Source organism: Panthera onca, chromosome C1 (genome assembly GCF_046562875.1).
Source record: "Panthera onca isolate mPanOnc1 chromosome C1, mPanOnc1 haplotype 2, whole genome shotgun sequence".
Classification (NCBI taxonomy): domain Eukaryota; kingdom Metazoa; phylum Chordata; class Mammalia; order Carnivora; family Felidae; genus Panthera; species Panthera onca.
This window is the reverse complement of record NC_138346.1, coordinates 70,055,227-70,079,744: the sequence shown is the minus strand read 5'-3', so window position 1 is coordinate 70,079,744 and position 24,518 is coordinate 70,055,227. Positions and strand designations below refer to the sequence as shown.

Below are 24,518 nucleotides of genomic sequence, written 5' to 3'. Positions count from 1 at the left end.
CCCTGTGATGAGCAAAAGTCTATGGGCTTCATTTGTTTTTCCAACAGCATTTGCTCACTTCGTGTCTCTGTGCCACATTTGGGTCATTTTTGCAATATTTCAAACTTTTTCATTATTATTATATTTATTACGGTGAACTATAACTAGTGATTACAGCTTGCTGAAAGCTCAGATAAACTTCAGCATATTTTTAGCAATATAGCATTTTTTTTTTTAAGTACGCTTCACACCCAGGGCAGAGCCCCATATGGGGCTTGAATTCACGACCCTGAGATCAAGACCCGAGCTGAGATCAAGAGTTGGATGCTTAACCGACACACCTCAACAACACGGTATTTTGTAATTGAGGGATTGTACATTGTTTTTTAAACAAAATGCTATTGCACATTAAAGAGTGATATTCACTTTTTTTGCAGTTGTCTGCAACTGAACCTGCAATCTCTCTGAGGTATGCCTGTACTGCTTTGCCTTGCATTTAAGATTTTAGGGCCGTTCTCCCAGGATAATCAGCATGCTGTGTGATTCAGAATGGGCCCAAGGAGAAAGCCACAGAAAAGTGCCGAGCTTCAGGGGATTCCCTTGGGGCAACTCAACTCAAAGTGGAGCCGTTAAAGATGGCAAGGGCGTTAAATGTCCTGTAGGCCCACTACATGTTTTTATCTTTCCTTGTAGCTCCTTCTGCACTGCCCTTTACTATAGTCACGTTAATTTCCAATATGCTTTCTTGTGGCGCTTTCATTTAGAATATTTTTATGTTTCTATATTTGAAACATACCGCTTATCTGTTCAAGTCCACTTTTCAAGCGCTCTCAGTGTCTGTTATGTCCCAGACACTCTGCTAAATGTGGAGGAATTTAAGGCAAAGAACACAGGCCCTACACCTGAAGAATTTGGTAGCAAGGTTCTGATAGTTTCCATACAGAGATTCATCTGTTGATTAATCTTTTAATTTACAGCTTCTCTTACGATCTGTGCTTGCAAGTTATCACTATCTGAGGACGGATGTAATATCTTACTTTTCCTCTCATTTATATCATATACTTTGATGACTTTTGCTCTGCTTTCTTACCCTCTACATTCCACAAGAGAGCATATAAAATGATTAAAGGGTTGGAAAATAAAGCCCATGAAAAATTACTCGTGGAGCTGGGAGTTTATTTCAGGGATAAAGAAGAAGTGACATCTTCTCACTGGGAGGGTTGGTAGGAGGAAAAGAGTATCTAAAACTGGTCTTCATTTTCACATGGAAATAGATTTGAATTATAGAAAGTGATTTTGGTTTGATAGACAACCTTTGTTTTTCTTTTCTTTCTTTCTTTCTTTCTTTCTTTCTTTTTTTTTTTTTTTTGGACACTAGCTATGATTAAATGCGGACAAAAGTTATATAAACTTAAGGAATTTATATCCTCAGCTATTTAAAAAAATGGGTAGAAAGTAACTGATTTGGGAAGATTAGGTATGATTCTAGAAATAGGGAACAGGATTTGCAGGGCTTCTTGTAGTCGCTTTCCTGCAGTTTCTCCAAAAGTACAGTCAGATAGCTCAGAAGCATCCCCTCTCTTTAAGGAGCAGAAAGATCTGTATTCTTTCTTCAGGCTTTTTTTTCTATCATTATCTCTTTATCATTGAATACACAGAAATTTCTCTAATGAGAGGCCTACAATTGCTGTCTCATTTGGGTGAAGCTGTATCAAAGGAAGCAGCAGCTTCAAAAAAAATTTTTTTAATGTTTATTTAATTTTGAGAGAGATAGAGCATGAGTGGGGGAAGAGCAGAGAGAGAGGGAGACACAGAATCTGGAGCAGGCTGCAGGTCTAAGCTGTCAGCACAGATCCCGACGTGGGGCTCGAACCCACAAACTGCAAGATAGTGATCTGAGCCGAGGTCGGCAGCTTAACCAACTGAGCCACCCAGGTACCCCAGGAATCAGCATCTTCAAAGACAGCATTAGAAAAATAGAAGGTCGGGGTTCCTTGTTCTCTTGAAATGGGCAACAGATCTCATAGAGCTTGATAAGCATTCCAGAATGGCTCTTTGTGATTAAGGCTTCTTAGCCTATGAGATCTTTGGTGTTTTGTTTTGTCTTTTAAAGGGACAGTATATGATTTCTTTTGATATTTTACCAAACAGAACAAAAGGAAAATGAACCTAGAAAAATGACAGTGCTGAAGTTCTGGGTAATAATATATCAGCAGATTTTCACTGAAAAGTATGATTTGCCATTCACAGAATTGTGACTATTTAAAAGGAAAAACAATAATATAATGTCTTAGTACACCAGTTTTTCAATTTTGGAGCAGCAATGTCCAACATTTAGGGCACACATATAATGGTTTGGGGATGCCAATCCTTGTCTCTGTCTAGCTACCTGCTAGCCAGCTAGGAGGAATCTTTACAGAAGACAGTAAGAATCGATAAGATGGAAGTTACATATTATGCTCAGAAGTTTTGTGCCAAGAGAGCTTCTAGAATTTCTGCCTGTGCTTAACAGCTCTTTCATTCTCAAATCATGTATAATAAATTGATTTTTAAATAACAATGGTGAATCGCATGCAATAAATTATGCATGATTATATATATATTTTTATGGCTCAAGAAAAAAACTGATTATCTTCTCAGCAGAAATGAATAAAGTGTAAACTATCAGATAAAGGCTTCCTTAATTGTAATTTACTTTTTTATTAAAATCTGGCTATGCATGATTAGCTTGTTTTAACAGTAACATAGAAAAAAAGTTCAAAGGGGAAATCCTGGTTAGTGGTCTTAATCAAAATGAACGTCCTTGTAGACACTTTCTAAATTTAGCTCAGAAAGAATCTGCACTTGGTTGCCTAGGAAAATGTTGCTATAGTTGCAAGACGCATTTCTGGAAATGGATGAACAGAAAGTAAACTTTCACTTTGCTCTGGGTACACGATATTTCTAGAGTTAACTTTTGGCCTCAATCTAAGTAGGGTCAGAGTCCACTTAATTTGCTTTTTTTCTTCTTAGTTTTGCCAAAAGGTGCTCTTCTGTTGGATTCAGCATGATAAGTACCAGGAATGTGAGTAAATGGAACTTCCTATTGATGATAAAACTAAAATTTTCGGGGATTTAGTAGTTCAAACTGTAGCAGTTACAGCTACATCCTATGTATTATTCAAATTCTCAAACATTCCATAATACTTCCCCTTAAAAAAATCATTAGGGAATAAAATTTGCGGTGAATGAAGTTTTAGAATTCTCCATCAGTTGATCACATTAATTAACCAGGTTAACCATGTGTCACAATGCTATAGGCCATCAATTATTTTATTCAATTGGCATGAATATTTAGCTATGTATTTCCATTCAAAGTAATGATTTATGACTTGAATAGGGATTGAATTGTACATTTCTGAAAATTAAAAATCTGGGGATATTAAGATTATTTGTTAGAATACTTTTTTATTATGCACGTAAAATAGCTAATTAAAAATAATTGGAAGACGCGGCCAAGAAAAATACAAGATGAAGAGCATGACAATTCACTGTCAGCAAGAGTCATGATAAAGCCACATAAAGTCCCCCAAATATATCTTCAGTGACCTGTCACTTGAGACGCTACAACTCAAGAAGAAAACAATGGAAAGTACTTTTTAAAAAATCAAGTCCACATTATGCTGACTTTTGGAGAAGTAGAGATGGCTCAGTGAGCTCTTCAGAACTTCTGACTTCGATGATACAACCTTTTCCTATTTTTAGCACTTCCCAGAATCTGATTTCATAAATAACTAAAATGGGACATTTGGTAATCACATCGAATATTCCATTCTTCCATTGTGATAAATGAGGTACTATTTTCATTCACTTCATCAAGATTTTAAATTGTCCAGAGAACATTTGCATATATTCTTAGCTTACTTCAACACAGGGTCATGGCAAAAGCTGATTTGATACACGATAGGGAGAGATGTAAAGCCTAAACATCCAAAATTCAATGAAACGATTATTGCTAGGTATAGTCACTTCTAATAATGGTGACAATGATACATAATATTTATTTACCTGGTGCCATAATTTTACTATCCTGCCAGGCCAAGAGCATCCTATTTTTCCTTCAATTCTGTTACATTCTTTTGATTTTTTTGGCTACGCATTCTTTATGTCTACATTTTTATAGCTCTATTTGTATAGGCATTTTATATATACATTCAATAATTAAAAGGTTAGGAAATAAAACCTGTGAGACAATACTAGACTGATTTAGGGATTTTATTTCAGAGAAAGTAACTTATGCATGTTCTCCTGTTCAATAATTACAATCAACTATTGTTGGTTAGAAAATGTTATTGTATTTGAAAGAGGAGCAAGCTGGGGCGCTTGGGTGGCTCAGTCCGTTAAGCATCTGACTCTTGGTTTTAGCTCAGGTCATGATCTCAAGGCTCATGAGTTCAAGCCCCACATCTGGCTCTGCTCTGACAGTGTGGAGCCTGCTTGGGATTCTCTCTCTCCCTCTCTATCTCTTGCTTGCTCTCTCTTTCAAAAATAAATACATGAACTTAAAAAAAAAAGCTGAGCAAGCTGAGCCTTAGTGGGGTCTGTCAAGTCACTTATTCAAAGACATAAAGGGGGCAAGTGAACAAAGCAAAGAAATAAAGAGAGCCAGGTTGGGACCCAAACACCTGTTCTTGCACCCACTTAAAGGTTAGATTTAACCACCTCTGTAGCTCTAGCTCCTGTTATGCTAAGTTATTTGTTCTTCCATGTGATAGTTCTCAAGTTTTCCTAAGTTTCCCATCCTTTAGAACCAAATCTGCATACATTAATTAAGTATTATTATCCATCTCATGCATATTTTCTACAACCCCCCCCCCCCCCCCATATTCCTTCTGGTAGAGATGTTAAACAAATGTGTTTAAATGAGTTGGATAAAGCACATACTTTATTTACGGGCATTTCCTCCCATTTCTTCAAATTCCCTATAAACAAATTCTTCTTGGCATGTATTACAGTGTTACTGCATTGGCTTTTCATGCTATAAAATGGCTGGCTTGGAAGTGAGGAATAGGTACAGAGGTTACATATAAGAATCAACTGGTTAGCTCTCTTAAAATACCCATTAATCCTTCCTCTCTCTTAGAAGCACAATTGACCTTCCCACAATGTTCTACGTGACATTATGTTAAAGCTCACTGCCACAAAAACCTCTTACACTATCAATGTTTAGAAATAATTAACACTGTTCCAGAATTGCACAAATGCTTCGTAGATGATCTGAGATCTGAACTCTGCAAATATTTCATGAAGTTGTAAAAGATTAAATTAACACGTGTCAGTACAGTTCTTGATTTGTGAAAAGCCACCGTTTTACAATTAGCACTAAAGGGAGACAACGTGACTCCTGAGAAACTTGATTACCTTTGCAAGAGTGACTTCTTTTATCTATGTGAATTCTTCCTGAGGTTGGGACTGTTTCTTCAAAATGGAGTCCAGCTGCTTTCCCTATTCCTGGAGGAGAATCTACTATTCCTGAGAAGAGAGGCTTTTGTTCATCATCAATGGATGAGATGAAAGATGAAGATCTGCTTTTTTTCTCTTCAAAGTGTTTCTTGGAACTCTGATAATGTCTTATGGTATCTACAGAGTCTTCGGGACCATTTGTACTGTTCCCTTTGCCAAAATCTATCAAAAAAATTATTTTATAGAAGATAATCAAATGTGAGACTCTATGCATATTATACTGCCTAACTATACATAAACTGCCTTTTTAAGAGTTATGGCCTTTAAATAATTTTAACATAGAATTTCCTTTAAAACCACCAGAAAGGATGTTCATTCTCCTTTTCCCATTGAGAATGTAGCTACCTAAGGAGAATTTTTTTTAGTTCAAAGGACATTAGAGTATCTTTGTGAAATACACAAATTTGTTTCAGAGTTAAAAGAATATCTGCAATAGCAATAATGTTTATATCTCAGAAAAAAATGATAACATAACCTTATTTACACATGCTCAACGGTCATTTGTATTCTTAAAATCTGGTGCACTATCTCTTTAAGGAAAGGGAATAGGGAGGGAAAATATGTCCCAATTCTAAAATACCACGACTATGCACCTTGTTTGTTTTTAGCCTTCATGCTCTCTCATGTGGCAGCCATTCACGCATGGCAAAGGTCAAAACAGGAAGCCTCCTCGTAGCAAAGGCTGAAGGGATGAATTTCAACCTTAGTTCAATGTATGTAAAGGCCTTGACATTCCAGGTAGTTTGGTCTTGTGGCATATTGCAAAGAATATAAAGCTTAAATACAGTAATTAAGGTGAGTTTACCTAATTACATTAAAACCAGCAGTGCATATTGGCTGTATTATACTGAAATGTCAGGATAATTTTAGCCCTGAAGGTTGTGTTAGAACATATTTCAGCAGGAAAAGCTCAAAAAGACAAATCCTGAAACTTGTTTCCATTAGTGTCCTGGGGAGACAGTATAATTCTCCATCTGCTTATGGCTAATAACTAACCAACACAACTCCAGAAAGTATAGTATTTTCAAGAGAAATGGTTAAGATGGTGTCCCCATCTACTTAATGCCTGATTGCTTACTCTCTTATTTATGGAAGAGGCCAAATGAACTGATTTAAGGCCACTCCAGATAAACTACCAATGATTCTTTAAAATTCTTATATGGCATAGAAATTAAACATAGAATTTTTCCTTTATTAAAATATATATATATATATATATATATATATATATATATATATATATAATAATTTAAAATCTGAGAAACCAGGACGCCTGGGTGGCTCAGTCGCTTAAGCGTCTGACTTCGGCTCATGTCATGATCTCACCGTGATTTGAGCCCCACATCGGGCTCTGTGCTAACAGCTCAGAGCCTGGAGCCTGCTTCAGATTCTGTGTCTCCCTCTCTTTCTCTGCCCCTCCTCACTCACTCTCTGTCTCTGTCTCTCTCAAAAATAAATACAAACATTTAAAAAATTTAAAAAAAATAAAATAAAATCTGAGAAAACAGAAAGCAGCCCAAGGTAAAAAGTGAATAGAGTTTAAAAATCAACTTGATGTGATTAAGGAGTTAGTTTATGTCCTGTCAATTAAAGTTAAATGTGGCAAAACCAGACTGCTTAATTTAAGATTTCACATTTGCTCAATGATTTCATCGTTGAGCAGAGAAGATCACAGATCGTTCTGGTTTCCAGCACTGTGGGCAGCATTGGTTTCTCGGTGTCGCGTTTCCCCACCGAAGCGCTAATCTAACTGCCTGTAAATATTCAGATCAGCATTTTCTTTTCTCTCCAGTGACACGGACATGACCCTTCTTAAACTTCTAGAGTTCATTATTGTCATCTCACCCTCTGTTCTTTTTGGTTTTAACTTCTCCCTTCCTGAAAATTTGATCCACATTCCCCATCTTATGAACATATTTCATTCCTCAAAAATAATAATTGTTTCCAATTGTATGCTAGTAAAAGTAAAAAAAGTAAAAAAAAAAAAAAAAAAGCAAAAAAGCTTTCCTTTTCTAAATTGTCCTCACACTTGCTTAGTGAACTGCATCAGTTTCTTGTACAGCATATAGGTGCAGTTTTGGGCAGCAGTGGGATTTGAGTCAACTCTGGCTTGGTTTCTCATCTTCTTGAAAATGCCTTTTTAAAAAACACTTGCATGGAGTCTTTTTCCAGGATATTCAAAGGTAAACTGAATTAACCATCACTTCTCATGCCTCCAATCTAAGTATGGATAATGCTAACATGGATCTTTGTCATGAAAGTACCTCACAAATTATACAACCATTTTGTCTTCTTGGCTTGAGAGGTCTTAAGAGTTCTCTGTGGATTTTCAAATCCTCCCAGATGGTAAATGTTCTGTCCTTCCTACTATCTGGGCCTCGGTCTTAGTTTAACTATGACTTGATTTTGGATGCTTAGGCACAAATTCATCATATTTTTTAACTGAATTCTAACTTGCTCATTTCAACTCAGGACAAGTATTTGCGACATGTGGTGAAGGAAGGATCATTATTTTGTTCTCTTGTAAAACAGAACAAATTACTTAAATGTTTTTAAAAAATTTTTAATGTTTATTTATTTTGAGAGAGGGAGAGAGTGAGCACGGGAGGGACAGAGAGAGAGTTTAGACACAGAATCCGAAGCAGGCTCCAGGCTCTGAGCTGTTAGCACAGAGCCTGACACGGCGCTCAAACCCACGAACTGTGAGATCATGACCTGAGCTGAACTCTGATGCTTAACCAACTGAGCCACCCAGGTGCCCCAGAACAAATTACCTTATATACATGGTCTCTAACTCCTATAGTAAAAATTCCAGGGAAAAGCAGAATCATGAGAGAAGAAGCAAGAGTTAGGTATCTTTGAACTTTTCCAATATGTAAGGAGAATTACCCCACATTTATTCTGGGTTCACTGCCATTGGATAATAAACCAGCTGCTTCCTAGAACACAGGCCACATGGACAAGTTTCTTGAATGCAACCTAACTGCAACAACATTTTCTTATTCCTTATTAGACAAGTCAAAACTTCACATTTTATCATATAAAATGAAAGTTGAAAAACAATTTATTTATGGCTTAAAAATGGAAACTGCTCAGGGTTAAGCTGGAGGTTGGTTGAAGGAATACATGAAATTAGGCTAAATGTATTATAATTAGCCTCTGGGTACCTCTAGATTTTGATGGACTGTTCCATTTCTGTTTTTTTTTTTCTAATTAAACTGAATTCTTTGATAGATATTAAATAGTATTAGATACTGTTTTTTCTTAATACTAGTTTTTTCTTAATGCTATTCTTATTCTATGTAGAAATAGTACTCTGAAGTAAGCTGAGGGAGTTTTACATTTTCCCCTTTGCTAGAAGTGAGATTGTATGTTTGCTCCTGTTCCCACCATTTTACAAAGAAAAAGTTTTGCTTGTCGATCTGGAAGCAAATGCTTGTGCTCACTCCATCTTTTATGGAGCCTTTATCTCAGATTAATGACCATTGTTATTCATCAGACCCGACAAATAGGTGCAAATTTTGGTCAAAGGGAGGCATTTAATGTGCCCTGTCAGCATTCGAGTTTTGTATTTTCTATTGGTAACAGTTTTGGAATAAGCTGAGCATTTTCCAGCTAGATGCATTTTAAAAAGTTATTCCATGAAAAATTGAGGTCTGAGATAAATTTTTTCATTTTATTTCAAATACCTTAGTTCCTCTCTAGCTTCAAGGAATGTTGAAAGGGGACTAGTGTCATTTTTCTATACAAATGCAAGATAAAAAACATTTAAGCTATCTTAAAAATTAAAATAAGCAAATCACATTTATATATCACTAAACTGCATAACAAAAGCTAACTACTGTTCGTATTGGAGGAGATACTCCAAAAAGATGCCAAAGTATACCACCAACATATTTAAGGCTTAATTTAATAGAATCAAATCACCTTTATTCCATAAAAATAAGTTCAACTGCATATATTTACTACTTACTTCAATAACTTTCATACTACTATACCACTTTGATACTGCATATTCTGTGCATAGGAAGAGTTGTGCAGAATATTCCAAATATTTAGTCACAAAAACCTTGTCGGTTAAAACATACATGGGTGTGAGTGTGTATGTGCATATCTCATGTGCTATTACACATGCTATTGTACTTATAGACTATGTATTTTACAAAATAAACACAACATAAAATGTTGATTATTATTCCCATCACCCAATGAATCATAGCGCCATACCCTGAAGTAAGCACAACTTAACTCTGGAAACTACTTTAATCCAGACAATTTTTTAGCATGTTCCAAATGACTATACCTCATTTACTTCTGTTCTGTCCAACCATCTTAGCAAGTCCTTAATAAAGGCCACTAAATAGGTCACTAAAGCATCATTTTTCTTCTTCACTTTCTGTAACAATGACTTTATTTCCATTTCAGGAACTGTAGGGCCTCTTCCTACAATGACCTTAATTAAGTTGGGGGGTTCCAGGGCACCTCCAATCCAGAATTTCATGAAAGAGAACTACTTGAAGATTACAAAAAAAAAAAAAACCAAAAAAACCCCACTAGATATTCTGAAACTCACGCCTAAACTAACAACTCTCTCTTGTTGAGAAGTAGGTTTATTTCATCAGAAGAAATGTGAAGCTCATGAGGACAAGCACATTTATTAACACATTAATTCTAAGAGATAAGTCCAAAATGTCTAGCCTCTATTTTGTTCAAGTCAACTTGCCAGAGATTCTATATACGTTTTCTTTTTAAATATTCTTTCTTTCTTTCTTTCTTTCTTTCTTTCTTTCTTTCTTTTCTTTCTTTTCTTTCTTTCTTTTTCTTTCTTTACTATTTTTAATGTTTACTTATTTTTGAGAGAGAGAGAGAAAGAGAGAGAGAGCGCATGCAGGGAAGGGGCAAAGAAAGATGGAGACACAGAATCTGAAGCAGGCTCCAGGCTCTGAGCTGTCAGCACAGAGCCCGACGGCACGGGGCTTGAACTTGTGAACTGCGAGATCATGACCTGAGCCAAAGTAGGATGCTTAACTGACGGAGTCACTCAGGCATCTCTTAAATATATCTTTTTGAATGTAAGCTCCTTAACAACATGTAGTTGGCATGATTGTAAGGGGTAGGGCGCGGTAAGGATTGAAGCCTGAAGAGTTCTGGTGCCTTAAGTAGATAGTGGATGGCACTGTAGGACTCAGCCTCTCTCTCTATCCCCGGTGCTCAGCTTTGTGTTCTTCTGTCTGGTTCTTGGTGCCTCTGCTGAGTGATTCACAATCATCGGCGCTCTTGGATGTCTATGTTTCACACAAGCAGTAAATAATCGATGCATTTCATGGGCAGCTTTTAGTTGATGTACTTCCACAGTATTTAGTGTCAATAATTTTCTAAAAGTTCCCCGTTCTTCATACTAGTGTATGTGTTTTTCTCTTACACATTAATTCTACACCAAGATACGTATCAAATAAGTGGCCACTCATTTGTGGAACATTAAATTGAGTCCATGGGGACTAAATTGCTTTCAGCAAATTTTATACTTGCTGTAGTGCTATGGAGTCCTAAAGACTAGTGCTAAAGTCTAGAATCAGTTCTCAAGCTGTGTATAACCAGAGTTAATTTGTATTTTCTCATTGCCCAAATCATGCTTACTCACTGACACACCAGGAAATTTCAAAGAGAGGCAGGCAGGCAAGCAGGCATATCCCTTACTATCTACACTTCATATAAACTAAGTCTCATAGATTAAGACTGTGATTAAAGGAAAAGTTTCCAGAATTAATAGAAATGTCTAGTTGCATGAGCACAATATACATTGTGACACGCTCTGAGGGCCTTATCAGGAGATAAAAACAGATTATTTAACTTGAGACTGAGGAAACTAAACAAGATTGAAAGGAGATTTAATAAATCTTCAACTGTATGGGGAACATATTATATAGACACATTTTCAAGTTTTCTTCATCTCCAGAGAGATAAAAATAAGAGATTAACACCAGGATAAGGGATTTTGGTTAAGCCTACAGAAAAACAGCTTGACAGTAATCGTGCTGATTTTAGAAAAAGTTACCAAGAGAATAATGAAAGACACTGCAGAAATAAATTAGCACCTATCTGAGTGGCTTATTGTTCTGCGATCAGCTAGAGAACTCAACAATTAGCCCAATTAAGCAAATATGTATCAACCATTCTTTGTTAAAGGAATCTACATTTTTGTAGAGAAAAAAGACAATAAGCATTAACCACTGTGCAGGGCATATTTTGACAATATCACCAAAGGAAACTGACACAGGAATTCATAAAAAGAATAAAATCTATATGTTTGGGCAAATCAAGAAAGAGTTCATGTTGGGGAACATCTCTCTACTTGTTAGATAGATGCTGCCGAATTCACGAATTGCTTATAAAACCAATTACATCTCTCTAAAAAAGAGAGAGAGAGAGAGAGAGAGAGAGAGAGTTCATGTTGAATATATCATTGGAGATTAACCATGACTAAAAAAAAAAAAAAAAAGGTAATTTTGGATGGTGGATGAAAACAGTGGTGTGGTTGCATGTGCCTATGCTTGAGGATAGGGAGGTAACTTCTGATTCGGGGAATGGTAGAAGCAAAAAGACACATGATTTACATGGAAGAGAGGGAAGTGAAGTTTACTCGAAGTGTAGTGAGTGCTGAAGCTAGTAGACAAACTTCCCAAGGGAAAGAATTCAGAGAGAAAAGGGCCAAGGAAAGAACTTGGATGAAGGCAAAAGAAGAGAATCAAAAGGAAGATGCTCAAATTCTATTTCATTATTAATTCGCTCTTTCAACAAGTATTTGCTGAATACCTGCTGTGAGACAAACACTGAAGTTATAGGTGACTAAATATTTCCCACCTTTATAGAGTTTATAATCTAGGGACAGATAGCATCAATTAAATAATGATGCCAATGGACATAGAAGTACAACTGGAATTAATGCTGCAAAGTAGATGAGCTGCTGGGAGAAAGCCAGATTAGGGTTGTTGAGGGAAGGGGAAGTCCTTAGAGGGCTTTAAATATGGGCATGACATAAACATAACTGCATTTAGAAAAAAAAATCACAAGTGGTCCAGAAAATAGATAAGAGAGGGGCAAGTTAGATCTGGGGAGGTGAGTTGGGATGCTGTTTCAGTATGCCAGGTGACAGATTATGGTAGCTTGGCCCAGAGTTGTGGCTAAGAAGGTGGAGAGAAGTAAACCAAAGGGACCTCATTCGAAAACTAAACGAACATGTGGGGCACCTGGGTGGCTCAGTTGTTGGGCATCCGACTTCGGCTCAGGTCGTGACCTCGCAGTTCGTGGGTTGGAGCCCCGCGTTGGGCTCTGTGCTGACAACGCAGAGCCTGGAGCCTGCTTCGGGTTCTGTGTCTCCCTCTCCCTCTCTGTCCCTCCCCTGCTCGCACTCCGCCTCTCTCTCTCAAAAATAAATAAACATTAAAAAAAATTAAAAAAGAAAAGAAAACTAAATGAACATGTAGTGGAGAAACAATAACAAGAATTGATGGAGAGGTTGAGAGAAAGTCACCTCCTAGATAGATATTGGATTAGTGCAATTGATTGGGTTGTGGTTCCATTTAGAGATCTGGTAAATGATGGAGAGAGGTTTCCAGAGGGCCATGATGAGTTCAATTTAGGGAATGTTCAGTTTGGGCTGCCTTTGAGATTTCAAGCCAGTGTTTTTTTTTTTGTTTTTTTTTGTTTTTTTAATTTTTTTTAATGTTTATTTTTGAGAGACAGAGTGCAAGCAAGGGAAGGGCAGAGGGAGAGTGAGAAAGACACAGAATCCAAAGCAGGCTCTGGATTCTGAGCTGGATTCTGTGCTGACAAGCACAGAGCCTGACACGAAGCTCGAACCCACCAATTATGAGATCATGACCTGAGTCGAAGTCAGATACTTAACAGACTGAGCCACCCAGGTATCCCACAATTCGATGGTTTGATAGGCAGTTGGATATATGAGATTGAAGCTCAGATGGTCTGGGATTACAATGTGAATATTCACATCTCTTATGTGAGAATATAAATAAACTCAATATAAATGAGATCACGGAAAGAGTTCGTATAGAATAAGAAGAGAAGAAGAGCTAGGGCCACACCTTGAGAAAATCTAATAACTAATAACTGGTTTAGAAGATAATGATCCTGTAATTCTCCTCAGGGAATTACTGAGCATAGAAGGAAAATAGGAAGAGTGCAGTAACACAGATGCCAAGAGAATATTATTCAAGAAAAAGAGGGGACTTGTTTTAATGAGAGCCAAATAAGGTGAAGAATAGAACACTTATTGGATCAGCATGGGAAAAGTGTAGATGCTTCTTCAGAAAAGCCTTCACTCATCTGCCCACGCACAATTAAATATACCTTCATCTGGGTTTCCATCGAGGTTATTCTGTTACAGCACCTGCTGTTTTTATTCAGATTTATAAAAGGTATGTGCCATCTCTCTTCCTAGGAAGGGTAAGGGCTGTTTTACACAATTAGTTTCTCAGAAATTGAGTAGTTCTTTAAAAATGTGAAATGTTAAATATTTTTTGAATACATGAGTGAAACATAAAGAATAGTTAGAAGGGCAGAAAAACCCAGAGACGAGTAGGGTGTAACCCTTCAGAGGGTGTAAGGATGAAGAGACCTAACAAATACAGTCTTCATCCATGTCACACATGCCTGTGAGAGGGTTTAGCACTCTGGCTGTCACAAGGGTCCTTCTTCCAGAACACTCTGTTCAAGACTTTGAGTGTAGTTATTCATCTGCTATTAACTGGTCTTTTTTTTCTCTTTTTCTTTTTTAACCAACCTCCTCTATATCTCTATCTGTGATGTCCCTGTAGATATCAGATAGCTTTGCTGAATGACATCATTGATAACTATCAATCAGAAAACACATTATTAGCTACTGAGAACAGCAAAGGATTTGCCTTTCTAAAATCCAAATGAAACTTACCCATGAAATCAGTAGTAAACGGGCATTTAGTAAGAGGAGCTAATCACCACATGCTTTACGTTTAAATTTTAGAAATAAAATGAAATTACCTTTGTCTCCTTCACTATCAAATGAAAATTTCCTTCTTCGTAGCTTACAGTTGTCTCCTTCAGAATCATTCACAGACTGTGATCGTAGTAAGAGATCAGCCTTTGTTAATGGACATGAAGATAAAATGGAAGATTATTCAATTTGAACATATTATCAGTAACTTCTCTACTGTTTCATATCATTTCAACCACTTTGAGACTTAACTATTAGATTGCAGGCAAATAGCTACAATACTTTGTTTCCCGGTTGTCTCTAAATTATAAAATGGACTAATAGAATAATTCAAGTAGTTTCACCATCTGATGGGGAAATCATAGTTGTATAAGTTATTTATCAGAAATGTTTAGGAATAATGTCAACATTTAGAGACAACATATTTCTTCATGTAGAATGTATTTTATGTAACTTGGTAAAGTTAAAATAAAAATAATAATTAAAAAAATTGCAGGGGGCTCCTGGGTGGCTCAGTTGGTTAAGCATCTGACTTTGGCTCAGGTCATGATCTCACGGTTCATGAGTCTGAGTCCTGCATCAGGCTCTCTGCTGTCAGCACAGAGCCTGTTTCAGATCCTCTGTCCCCCTCTCTCCCTGCCCCTCCCTCGCTTGTGCACACACTCTCTCAAAAATAAATAAATGTTAAAAAAAAATTCAGAATCTGTATTACAGCAGGGAAAAAAGTATAAGCTAATTATAATTAGCTATGATGTTTAAATACATGGTAATGATTACAAAGTTAAATTTCACAACAATAAATATAAAGTTAAGTTCAATGAACACTATGCTGTAAGCATTTTCTTATTTTGAGCTATTTATTATTTCTCCTTCCTCCCCTTCTGGAAATTATGATCATTTCTGTAATAAAAATGGAAGCTCCCAAATAAATAAAACAAATGGAAGTTCCTATTTTATTTGTTTGCTGCTTAAACTTTTTTTTAATGTTTATTTTGAGAGAGAGAAAGAAAGTACACATGTGCAAGGAGCAGAGAGAGAGAGAGAGAGAGAGAAGCCCAAGCAGGCTACACACTGTCAGCACAGAGCCCAACATGGGGCTCAAACTCATGAACCGAAAGATCATGACCTGAGCAGAGATCAAAAGTCGAATGCTCAACCCACTGAGCCATCCGGGCTCCCCTGGTTGCTACCTAAACTTTTTATGTGAAGAAGTTATCTGGGGAGCCTGGGTGGCTCAGTCCCTTAAGCGTCCAACTCTTGATTTTGACTCAGGTTATGATCTCATGAGATCAAGCTCCATGTTGGGCTCCACACTGAGTGTGGAGTCTGCTTAAGATGCTCTCTCCCTCCCTCTGCCCCTCTCCCCTACTTGTGTTCTCTCTCTCTCTCTGTCTCTCTCAAATACAAAAATAAATAAATAAATAAATAAATAAATAAATAAATAAATAAATGAAGTTATCTTGTTCATCAAGGCAAAATCAGAATGAGGTTGGTGACATTAAACAGATTTTAATAAAGTACTGAATTCAAACCATTATAAAAAATATATGCTCTTGATAACTTGAATCTCTTATCACCTAGATATTTTTCAACTTCAGTGTTTTGAAAAGAAGCTATTATATGAGCTGGTGCTTCAGATTATGAAATGGTACCCTGGTGACCTTACAAGTTTATCCTCTTTAAGTCTCTCACAGTACCTGGGAATGACTAATTCCGGGGAGAATTAAATCTACTCCCTTTTACCTAACTATTGACTTGAGGATTTTTTCCTTCCAGAGAGTATACTAGTTAGCATTAACAAAAAGAAAAAAAATAAACAAACAAAAAAAATGCAAGAAAAAAACCCAAAAAACAAAACAAAAAAAACCCCCAGAAGTTTCAAAAGCCCCAATGTTTGATTTCTGGCAAAAAGCTATTTAGAATCAGAGCTGAGGTGATGGGGTTTTGGGGAGGAAAGAAGGAGGAATAAACTAGTAATAAATTGTAGACTGCAATTCTGTATTCTTAGCATAGTGATGTCATAAAGACACATTTTTAATAGTAGTAGAGAGTGAAAGAGACAAAGGCTACACTCTTAAAATTCACTCAAGGTTAAATTATGTGTAGAATCATTTAAAATATTATTTCTACTAGACCATATGCTATTCATTCTATAGCACTAATTTTGACTCAGGTTTAAGCCTGATTCATTTATATTTCTGTGATTTGGAAATTGTGTGAAATATGGACCTAAACTTGAGTGAGTTTAAATGTTTCATTTTTATTGAAAAGACATTGCTAACCCATGTGTGGTATAAATAATAGCTTGGAGAATATTCTAACTCTTGTGTAAAATAAGCTCTTCTAGGGGACTTAAATAGCCTAAGATCATTCATTTCTTACAAATAATTGGCACACTCAACATAAACCAAGGCTATTTTAAATCAAGTATGTCACCTAAGTGTTTCTGAAAGGTCAAATTTAATTGACCTCCTTGAAGTTATTCAATATATTTGAAAGTAATTAGACAGAATTCCTTCCCTATAATTTAGAAATTCCAAAATTAAGAGTTGGTATCCAAATATTCATAGTTGGTAAAGTTTTGCTATATTTTGCTTGATATTGCAGAAGAATTTTGGCAATCCAAGAATAAAATAAAATGTCATAAATCCAAAAATAAGTAAACCATTAACATATACCTTTGCACTCTCATGCCTTAGGTTAAAAGTCAACTCTAAGTTTGTGAGAAAGTGGTCGGAAAACTCGGGATACATATCCAAAACCTCTAACAAGTCTTCTCTCTGGATCTTATGCAAGTCACAGTACGTGAGAGCTCTTACATCTGCATTAGACTTTCCAGGTTTGGCATAAAGATGAACCATTTCTCCAAATATATCGTTTTTCCCTAAAAATAAATAAATAAATAAGTAAATAAATAAATAAATAAAGGAGGTAAAAGGAATGTGAACTTAATGCTTTCTTTCTAAAAATACAAGGGGACCAGTGACCAATCCATGGGCCAAGGAATTCAAATGGAAGATCCCCTGGTCAACAGACACTAGAGCCTCAAAATTCCAGTACCTCCTACTAATTGCCTCAGTCATGTTTGTTTGCTGAGTGGTATTTTACCTCTTAACCTACTGGTCCTGACATAATGACTATTATTTCCATGTTTTGATTTTTTGGCTACATGCCTAGAAATGTAGCAACGTGGCTTTAGTCTGCTATGTCTTACATGGCTAGAAAAGGGTGTTGCCATCCAGTAGGTGTGGTCCAATTTTGTCAATCCAGGAATATGAGAAAGGCAGCAGTGAGTCAGATTCACAAACTTTCTATCTCAGGATGGTCTCCAGGGGTGATGGCAAACATGGGGGTATAGTGGCACACTTTCAACACTTAGAGGACTAGGGGTATAATTTGAACATACCCTGTTTCCTTTACTAACCACTTTCAGATTTGCCCGTAATGACTCTGTCCAATTATTGAATATACCTAGCTTTATTTATAGTCTTGCTCTTTACCAAATGGCCTTTACTCTAAAAGTGTGTCCTCCTTGCTTTCTTGCCAAACCTGGGATTATCTCAGTGTCTGGCTTCTGATGGGTTCTCCTCATCCCCTCTCCCTGGCCACATGCCACCTACTTTTCCAGGCTTTGTTTAATACTGAGGATGATGACAGCAACAACAAATGCTTATTAAGAATTAAGTAGGTGCCAGGCACTGTGTCAAATGCGTAGGTGAATTATCTCATTCAATCCCTAAAATAACTTCATAAGGAAGTTACTCTCTATTATTTAAATACTATGACTATGAAAAGAAGATTGAAGAGGTAAACTGATTAGACCAAGGTCACCTACTTAGTTGGGTGAAGGGAGGGAGAGAGTAGCCATGTTTAAATCCCATGCATTCTGACTCCAGTCAAAACTTTTTCACACTTGATATGTTTATCTCCTCCCAATATTTTACCTGAATGTCATGGCCATTTAGGTTTTTCTGTCTCTGAATGTCAAGACACTTAAAAATTATAGCTGTGAAATAAATGCTTAATAACTACCAATAAATTATCTATCATACATCTTTTAAAGATCAGTGTAAAATGGTACTTTCTTATATATATCCTGAAGCTTCTTTTCAGATTTAGAAAAAACTTTTTGGATCTGTTAAGTTATTTTTTGACAGACAAGCTTATATATACCCAACTATAGAAACTATCAAAGACTTTTAAATGATAAAATTCTAACCAGTCAAAAAATGCTATAATGTTCTTATTTTAAATGTGAATTTAATGGGTAGAAATCAGAGAGCACATCTCTATGACAGAAACTGATATGGGAGAGAATATATTAACTTTGTTTTAAATAAATACTTAGCTTCAAAATGGAATGAGGAATGATAATTTGTGAGGATTTTAGGTGCAGATTTACATGGAAATGGGGACAGAAGAAAAGAATCTCTTGAAATTCTTTATAGTTTTAATACTTCAGTATAGATATTGTCAAAGAAAAGCTCTCAACTAAATTCAGCATGGGCTTTGCATCTTAATTAGTTTACACGACTGTAAAAATGAGCAAAAACTAAGCCAGTCAGCGTGTACTGCTTAACTACACTCTAAAATTACTGTTTTATAAAGCAAGAAGTCTTGTTACCTCCCTGTAGAAGGTGGGGCAGGCTCATTCTAAGATCAGGAAAGCACTGAAGCATGCTTCTTCCCTGGCAACATACAGAGCAAACTGTCAAGGCCGAATGTGGTGAAAATCCAACTTACTATGTAGCCACTACCTGATTTATGTTTTTATTCTTTGCCTTATGCATCTTGTCAATATGGGATTTTAAAAAACCGTCATTAAAATAAAATGATCAAAATATATAGGAATCACTCAAATTTCTTTGTCCTGTGCTAGGCCATACTCTGGTCCTACTAGGCAGCAGAGAAGAAAGACAACATCCTGTCCTTTTGGATGTTGACATCAAGAATCTAGTGAAAGGAAGTCATTGAATTACATGTTCATTATCTAAATGGACCTGGATTTAATCCACAGGAAAACAAAAAAGTGCAAATGTTCACAAACATTGGGAGCGGATGTTCCCTCAGGGAGACTGAGTCTTAAGGCTGCTGGCTGGGTGTTAGGGACGAAACACTGATCTCCTTTCTCTCTGCTTCCTTCCTCTTCCCCACTCTTCTAACAGTCCAAAGAAATCCTACAAGTTCACACTGACTAAATTTGCTTTTGAAGACACAGATTGGACAGACGGACATTCTTTTGCACCCAAACCAGTTTAATTAACTGGTAATTTTAATTTCCTCAACACCTTTATCCCTGGATGCTAAGTTCATAGCTCATAGTTCATAGGTCATAGTTCACAGGTAAGGACTATATAATTCCATTTGGTGGGACACAACAAGTAAAAGTGCAGAGCATATAGATGGAACCTATCAATACATAGACACAGTTCATGACAAGGCATTGGCACATGCTAGCAAGTAACCCACAATGGACACATTTTATTTAAGGTGTTAAGGGATCTGAAATGAATCCAAGGCCCTCCAACATGAAAAGCGAAATGCTGACTATTTTCATACATTTGGGTTCTGATGTTTAAGTAGCTTCCAAGAACTAAAGAGAGTCATGGAAGTGTTTACACATTGGAGGAAAAGTGAGATAGTCAAGAAAACGTATTTTCTGCAAGGTCAATTTGATTTGAATTGAATTTTAAATAAATCTTTAAAATTACTATCAGTCTTAAATAGTACTCATAAAAAACCAGATCAATCCTTTTTTTCTATCATTTTAAAATACACAATGCACCAGCTAACAACTGAATCTGTCACCATCCAGTTCTAAAACACTCACCCAGAATAGCTACCACAATGTCATCTTTGAGGATTTCGATGGAGCCTCTGGATAAGAAATAAAGTGCAGTGAGAACATCCCCACAGTGAACCAGGGTGTCTCCTGGAGGTGCATGGGTGGTCTTGAACTTCATTGCCAAAGCTCTAAGGCAACCTTTACTTGCCCCCCGAAAGGCTTTGCAGTTTTGCAGCAAAGTCTGGTTGAGGTGTAGACAAATATCAGCTTGTAAACATTCTGGGAAACCCTTTAGGACCTGAAGAAAAAACATAAAGAGTTTCATACTACCAGTGCACAGGGTACATCCACTTGAAATAAAGTATATTTCTTGCTCCCAGAACTGCAGGTGTAGTCATTGTCACACGAGTTCTTACAATGCTTCTACCTCGCCAACCTTAATGAATACTTGGTTTGCTAAACATGTCAGAATTTTAACTCAAATACTTGTTCTCTGAATTAACTGCAGGCATTCAGACTCAACACAAATGCTGTCTCATTAAAATGTGATGCCGATGTTTCACACTGCTTCTCATTCCCTGAATTATGTGAGGTAGCATCATACTGTGCACATATATAATGCAATGTGACAATTAATAAGACATAACTAATGAGAGGCGGTACAGCTAGGAAGACAACCTTTTGAAGGAATCTCAAGTCAATTTGGATTGCTATCTCTGGTATACATTTTAATTATAATTAGTAAAAATAATGATCCTGAAATAGCCATGGCATTTGTAAATGTCATATACAAGAGAGTGCTCTTAGCTAACAGTACGTGGAATATTTATGTTTCATATGCACACTATTAATACTAAATATTTTGATAAGCACTGAAAATAGAGAAAGGGAAGGATAACAGCAAACATACTTTAAAAGTATAGTTCTGTTTTCAGAAATGGAAATCGTGCCAGAGTTTACGATGCAAACATAAAGCTTCTAACAGCACTACTAGTAGTTTTGACAACTTATTCAGTAACTGATTTAAAACTTGTAGAAGAAATTAAATAATAACTTGTGACAAGTGCTACTCAGTTTAAACGGAATAAAATTGAATATTATTTTATAAAAATCCCCAGGATATGGGCCAAAGACACTCAACTCTTACTTCTCTTTGTGTGTCTTAGTTATCTTGGGTGTCGTATCTAGATTTTAATTCTCATGTTGACTTTCCTCTGTCATTAAAAATAAATCCATTTAAATATGCTTTGGAGTAGAGGGAGGAGGCAGCACATAGTACCTAATAATGCAATTTTAGGATTTCCTAACCTTTGGGTCAACCTTGCTATTGCTGTCCGATAAAGCTAAAAATAATCATGAATCATTTGTACAGATAATTGAAATGTATATGGTCCATAGGAGAACTTCAACTTAGATCATATTTGAGTTACCTTACACTTATTTCTATTTTACATGTTAAAGCAGCCACAGGTCTACTGCATCTGTAGGACCACTGTGTGATGCAATTGGTCAGACCAGTTGTGGTATCATACAAACGGATCAATGAGAGACCTAAAACATGGCAGCCACTATCTGCAATCTTGTTTCCTTCATGGTAACGTCACCCATAGAAATGGGTCAAGGGTGTTTTAGAAGACAACTCACAGAACATGAGTTCTGGTCATGAATTTGCCACAGGTTGACACTTGTGCAAGTCACTTGATCTATCTGTGTTTCTTTGCCAGAGAATAAGAGCTTTTACAATTTTGAAAATTGCCGTAAGTTACCAATGCATAGTGTGCCAATTGCTAGATACCGCTTACCCAGCTCCAAATATCTGTAGGAATTCAGACATTCGTCCCGAAGTTTCTGTATTACCTGGCTCAGACCTGAAAGAAATGAGCCTTCCTCTGAGTTCCTGGGCACTCATCTGAACCTCTGTCCTTAACTCTCCCTTTCAGACTTTGTCTACATGACTGGACTTCTGCCAGATTTCCTGCATGGATGGAAGACCTCTCCAAAATGATAATTTGCCTAGTCTTTGCCCATTTTTGCTTTGGGGGGCTAGTGGGTCTTTCTGCACTCTTTCTCAGATCCTACACAACCCAGCTCCTCTCCTAGAGCCAACCCTCTGGTACGTCACCGATCCCTCCTATATGGGATTCTTTGGCAAGTTATGCCAGACTAGAATTGAGTGATGTTTGTATACTGTTTTCTGAAATGGGACCACTTTATTTGGAGGTGTTACAGTAGGAAAAACCCCAGTTCACTGGTCTTCCTGCACACTTTTCCTCCCTGAAGCCCATTGTTGTGGTCTTGGCATGATTCTCAGATGTCCCCAACCAGGTAAAAATGTAAAGGGCCTCACACCAAGTTAACAAGTTAGACATGCTTATTTTTCTCCTAAGATTTCGCTTATTTATAATAAGGCACAAAAAGACATTTTATATTTCACATAAATGGGGAACTAGCACTTCTACTATAATAGTTGGAATGAGATTATTGAGCTTATAGCTGCTATTTCTGGCATTTTCCTGAAGTTCCTCCATTACACTTTCTGAGTATAGCTTGCTTATAAAAGGAAAAACTGTGCATGTGTGTGTGCGTGCACACGTGTACACAGGTGTGTATGCATGCTTTGAATTGGAAGGTGCAGATAAGATAGACATAGGGACTACTCATTTCTCTGAGCACATTAGATGCGCTATGGAATCAGACAGGCATGAGCTGAAGTTCTAGTTCCATCACTTACTAGTTGGGACTTTGGTCGATTCAATTCAATTTTCTTGAGATTCAGTTTCTTCAATTGTAAAAATAATTAATAGTATCTACCTCACAGGGTTGTGCTCACGATTAAATGTGATAATGTATGTAAATCATCCTATCCATTGTAGATGTGCCATAGACCGTTTATTTCCGACTCTTTTTTGTCATACATATTTGTTGTTCCTGAAGAGCTGGTAAATTATCTTTAGCCAGAAATTGAGATATGCAACATCCGATGTATTCTCCTTGGTCTCTGGTGAATAGAAAATTCACCACTAACTTTTCTCTCCTCTTTCTAACTTCTGTTTCCTGTTTCTGACTTGTGTTAAATGTTTTGGCTTACTTGCACTTAGGTTTTCACTGTGAGTGTTCTTAAATTCTTTTTGAAAGTAGGCATTTACTAAATTAATACAAAAATGTTATTGGAATTCCGATATTCTTAGAAACACTCAGAAGACCATGAAAGGCTCTTGGGAAAGTCTTTCAACATCATTCTACTCTCTTCTCAAGTGTCCTTGTTAAGTGTCATTTTCCTAGCATTTATCCTATCAGATGTGACACCCACTGGAAAGACTGGTCTCAAGTTGGAGGTACCATAGAGTTTCATGGAGAAGTCTTTGCTTGTCCACAGAGAAGATACACACCTGTTAGCATGAAGGACTTGTCCAGATTAAGGAATTGTCCTGTGGGGTTAGTCCTTCACTGACTTTCTTGATTTTCTTAAGTCAGTTATGTAGATCACTCAAGTAAAATTCCATAGAAGTTAATATTTAGTAATTGAATGTCTTACTAGCCCAGAGATTTAAATGTCATACATAAGTCAGCAGCTTATGTATGAATCTGGGCATGCCTAAGTAAAGAGACTTTATAGAAGCAGAGTTAAAAGACAGAAACAGTAGAGAAATAGAGGTAGAAGAACACTGGAAAGAGTGAGGAGAATGGGGTAGGTTTACATAGTAGTCATCGGAGACACCCATTTCCATTGGTCCCAGCAGTGTTCCCTTCCTTACTTCCTACTGATTCATTGTACTTTTATTTGTCAGGTTTAGTTCCTCTGCTAAATTCCCTGACACAGAACTTCCTCATTTAACACTCAAATATTGGCATTTTTACCAGGCCTAGAAGATCTGGTAGTAAAGGGTAGCTATGTCAAACACACAGGTACAAACTAAGACACAAGCTGGCTTTGTGATTGTTAAAATTATTTCTACTCCACGCAATATAACCTTCTCTGTCAAGTTCTGAAGCTCTGAGGGTACACAGCACCTTTCACTGTGTATCTTGAGTCATTATTTATTGAGTTAATTAGATTTCAAAGACCAAGGAACATCACAGAGAATCAAGTTCATGGCCTGCAGCTTGGAAAAGTAGCTCTCTCAGCAAATATGTAATAAGTATCTACCCTGTACCAGGCACTCTACTGGGTATAGAAGCATAACTATGAAAACACACACACACACACACACACACACACAACAAACAAACAAAACAACAACAAAAAACATGTTCTGAAAATAT

General features: G+C 36.7%; 1 protein-coding gene across 3 annotated transcripts in view; it reads right to left on the bottom strand.

The window, feature by feature from the left end:
• KCNH7 (potassium voltage-gated channel subfamily H member 7) overlaps positions 1 to 24,518 on the bottom strand; it is a 477,468-nt gene that overhangs the window by 10,692 nt on the left and 442,258 nt on the right. For 2 of the 3 annotated variants that reach the window (XM_060621108.3, XM_060621110.3), the window contains 4 exons: positions 20,301 to 20,553; positions 17,149 to 17,354; positions 14,518 to 14,617; positions 5,380 to 5,643 (listed from right to left, as the gene is read on the bottom strand). In XM_060621108.3, the coding sequence (XP_060477091.1) occupies positions 5,380 to 5,643; positions 14,518 to 14,617; positions 17,149 to 17,354; positions 20,301 to 20,553 (823 nt within the window). The remainder of the gene's footprint in view (positions 1 to 5,379; positions 5,644 to 14,517; positions 14,618 to 17,148; positions 17,355 to 20,300; positions 20,554 to 24,518) is intronic. The other variant, XM_060621109.3, reaches the window with a different exon arrangement.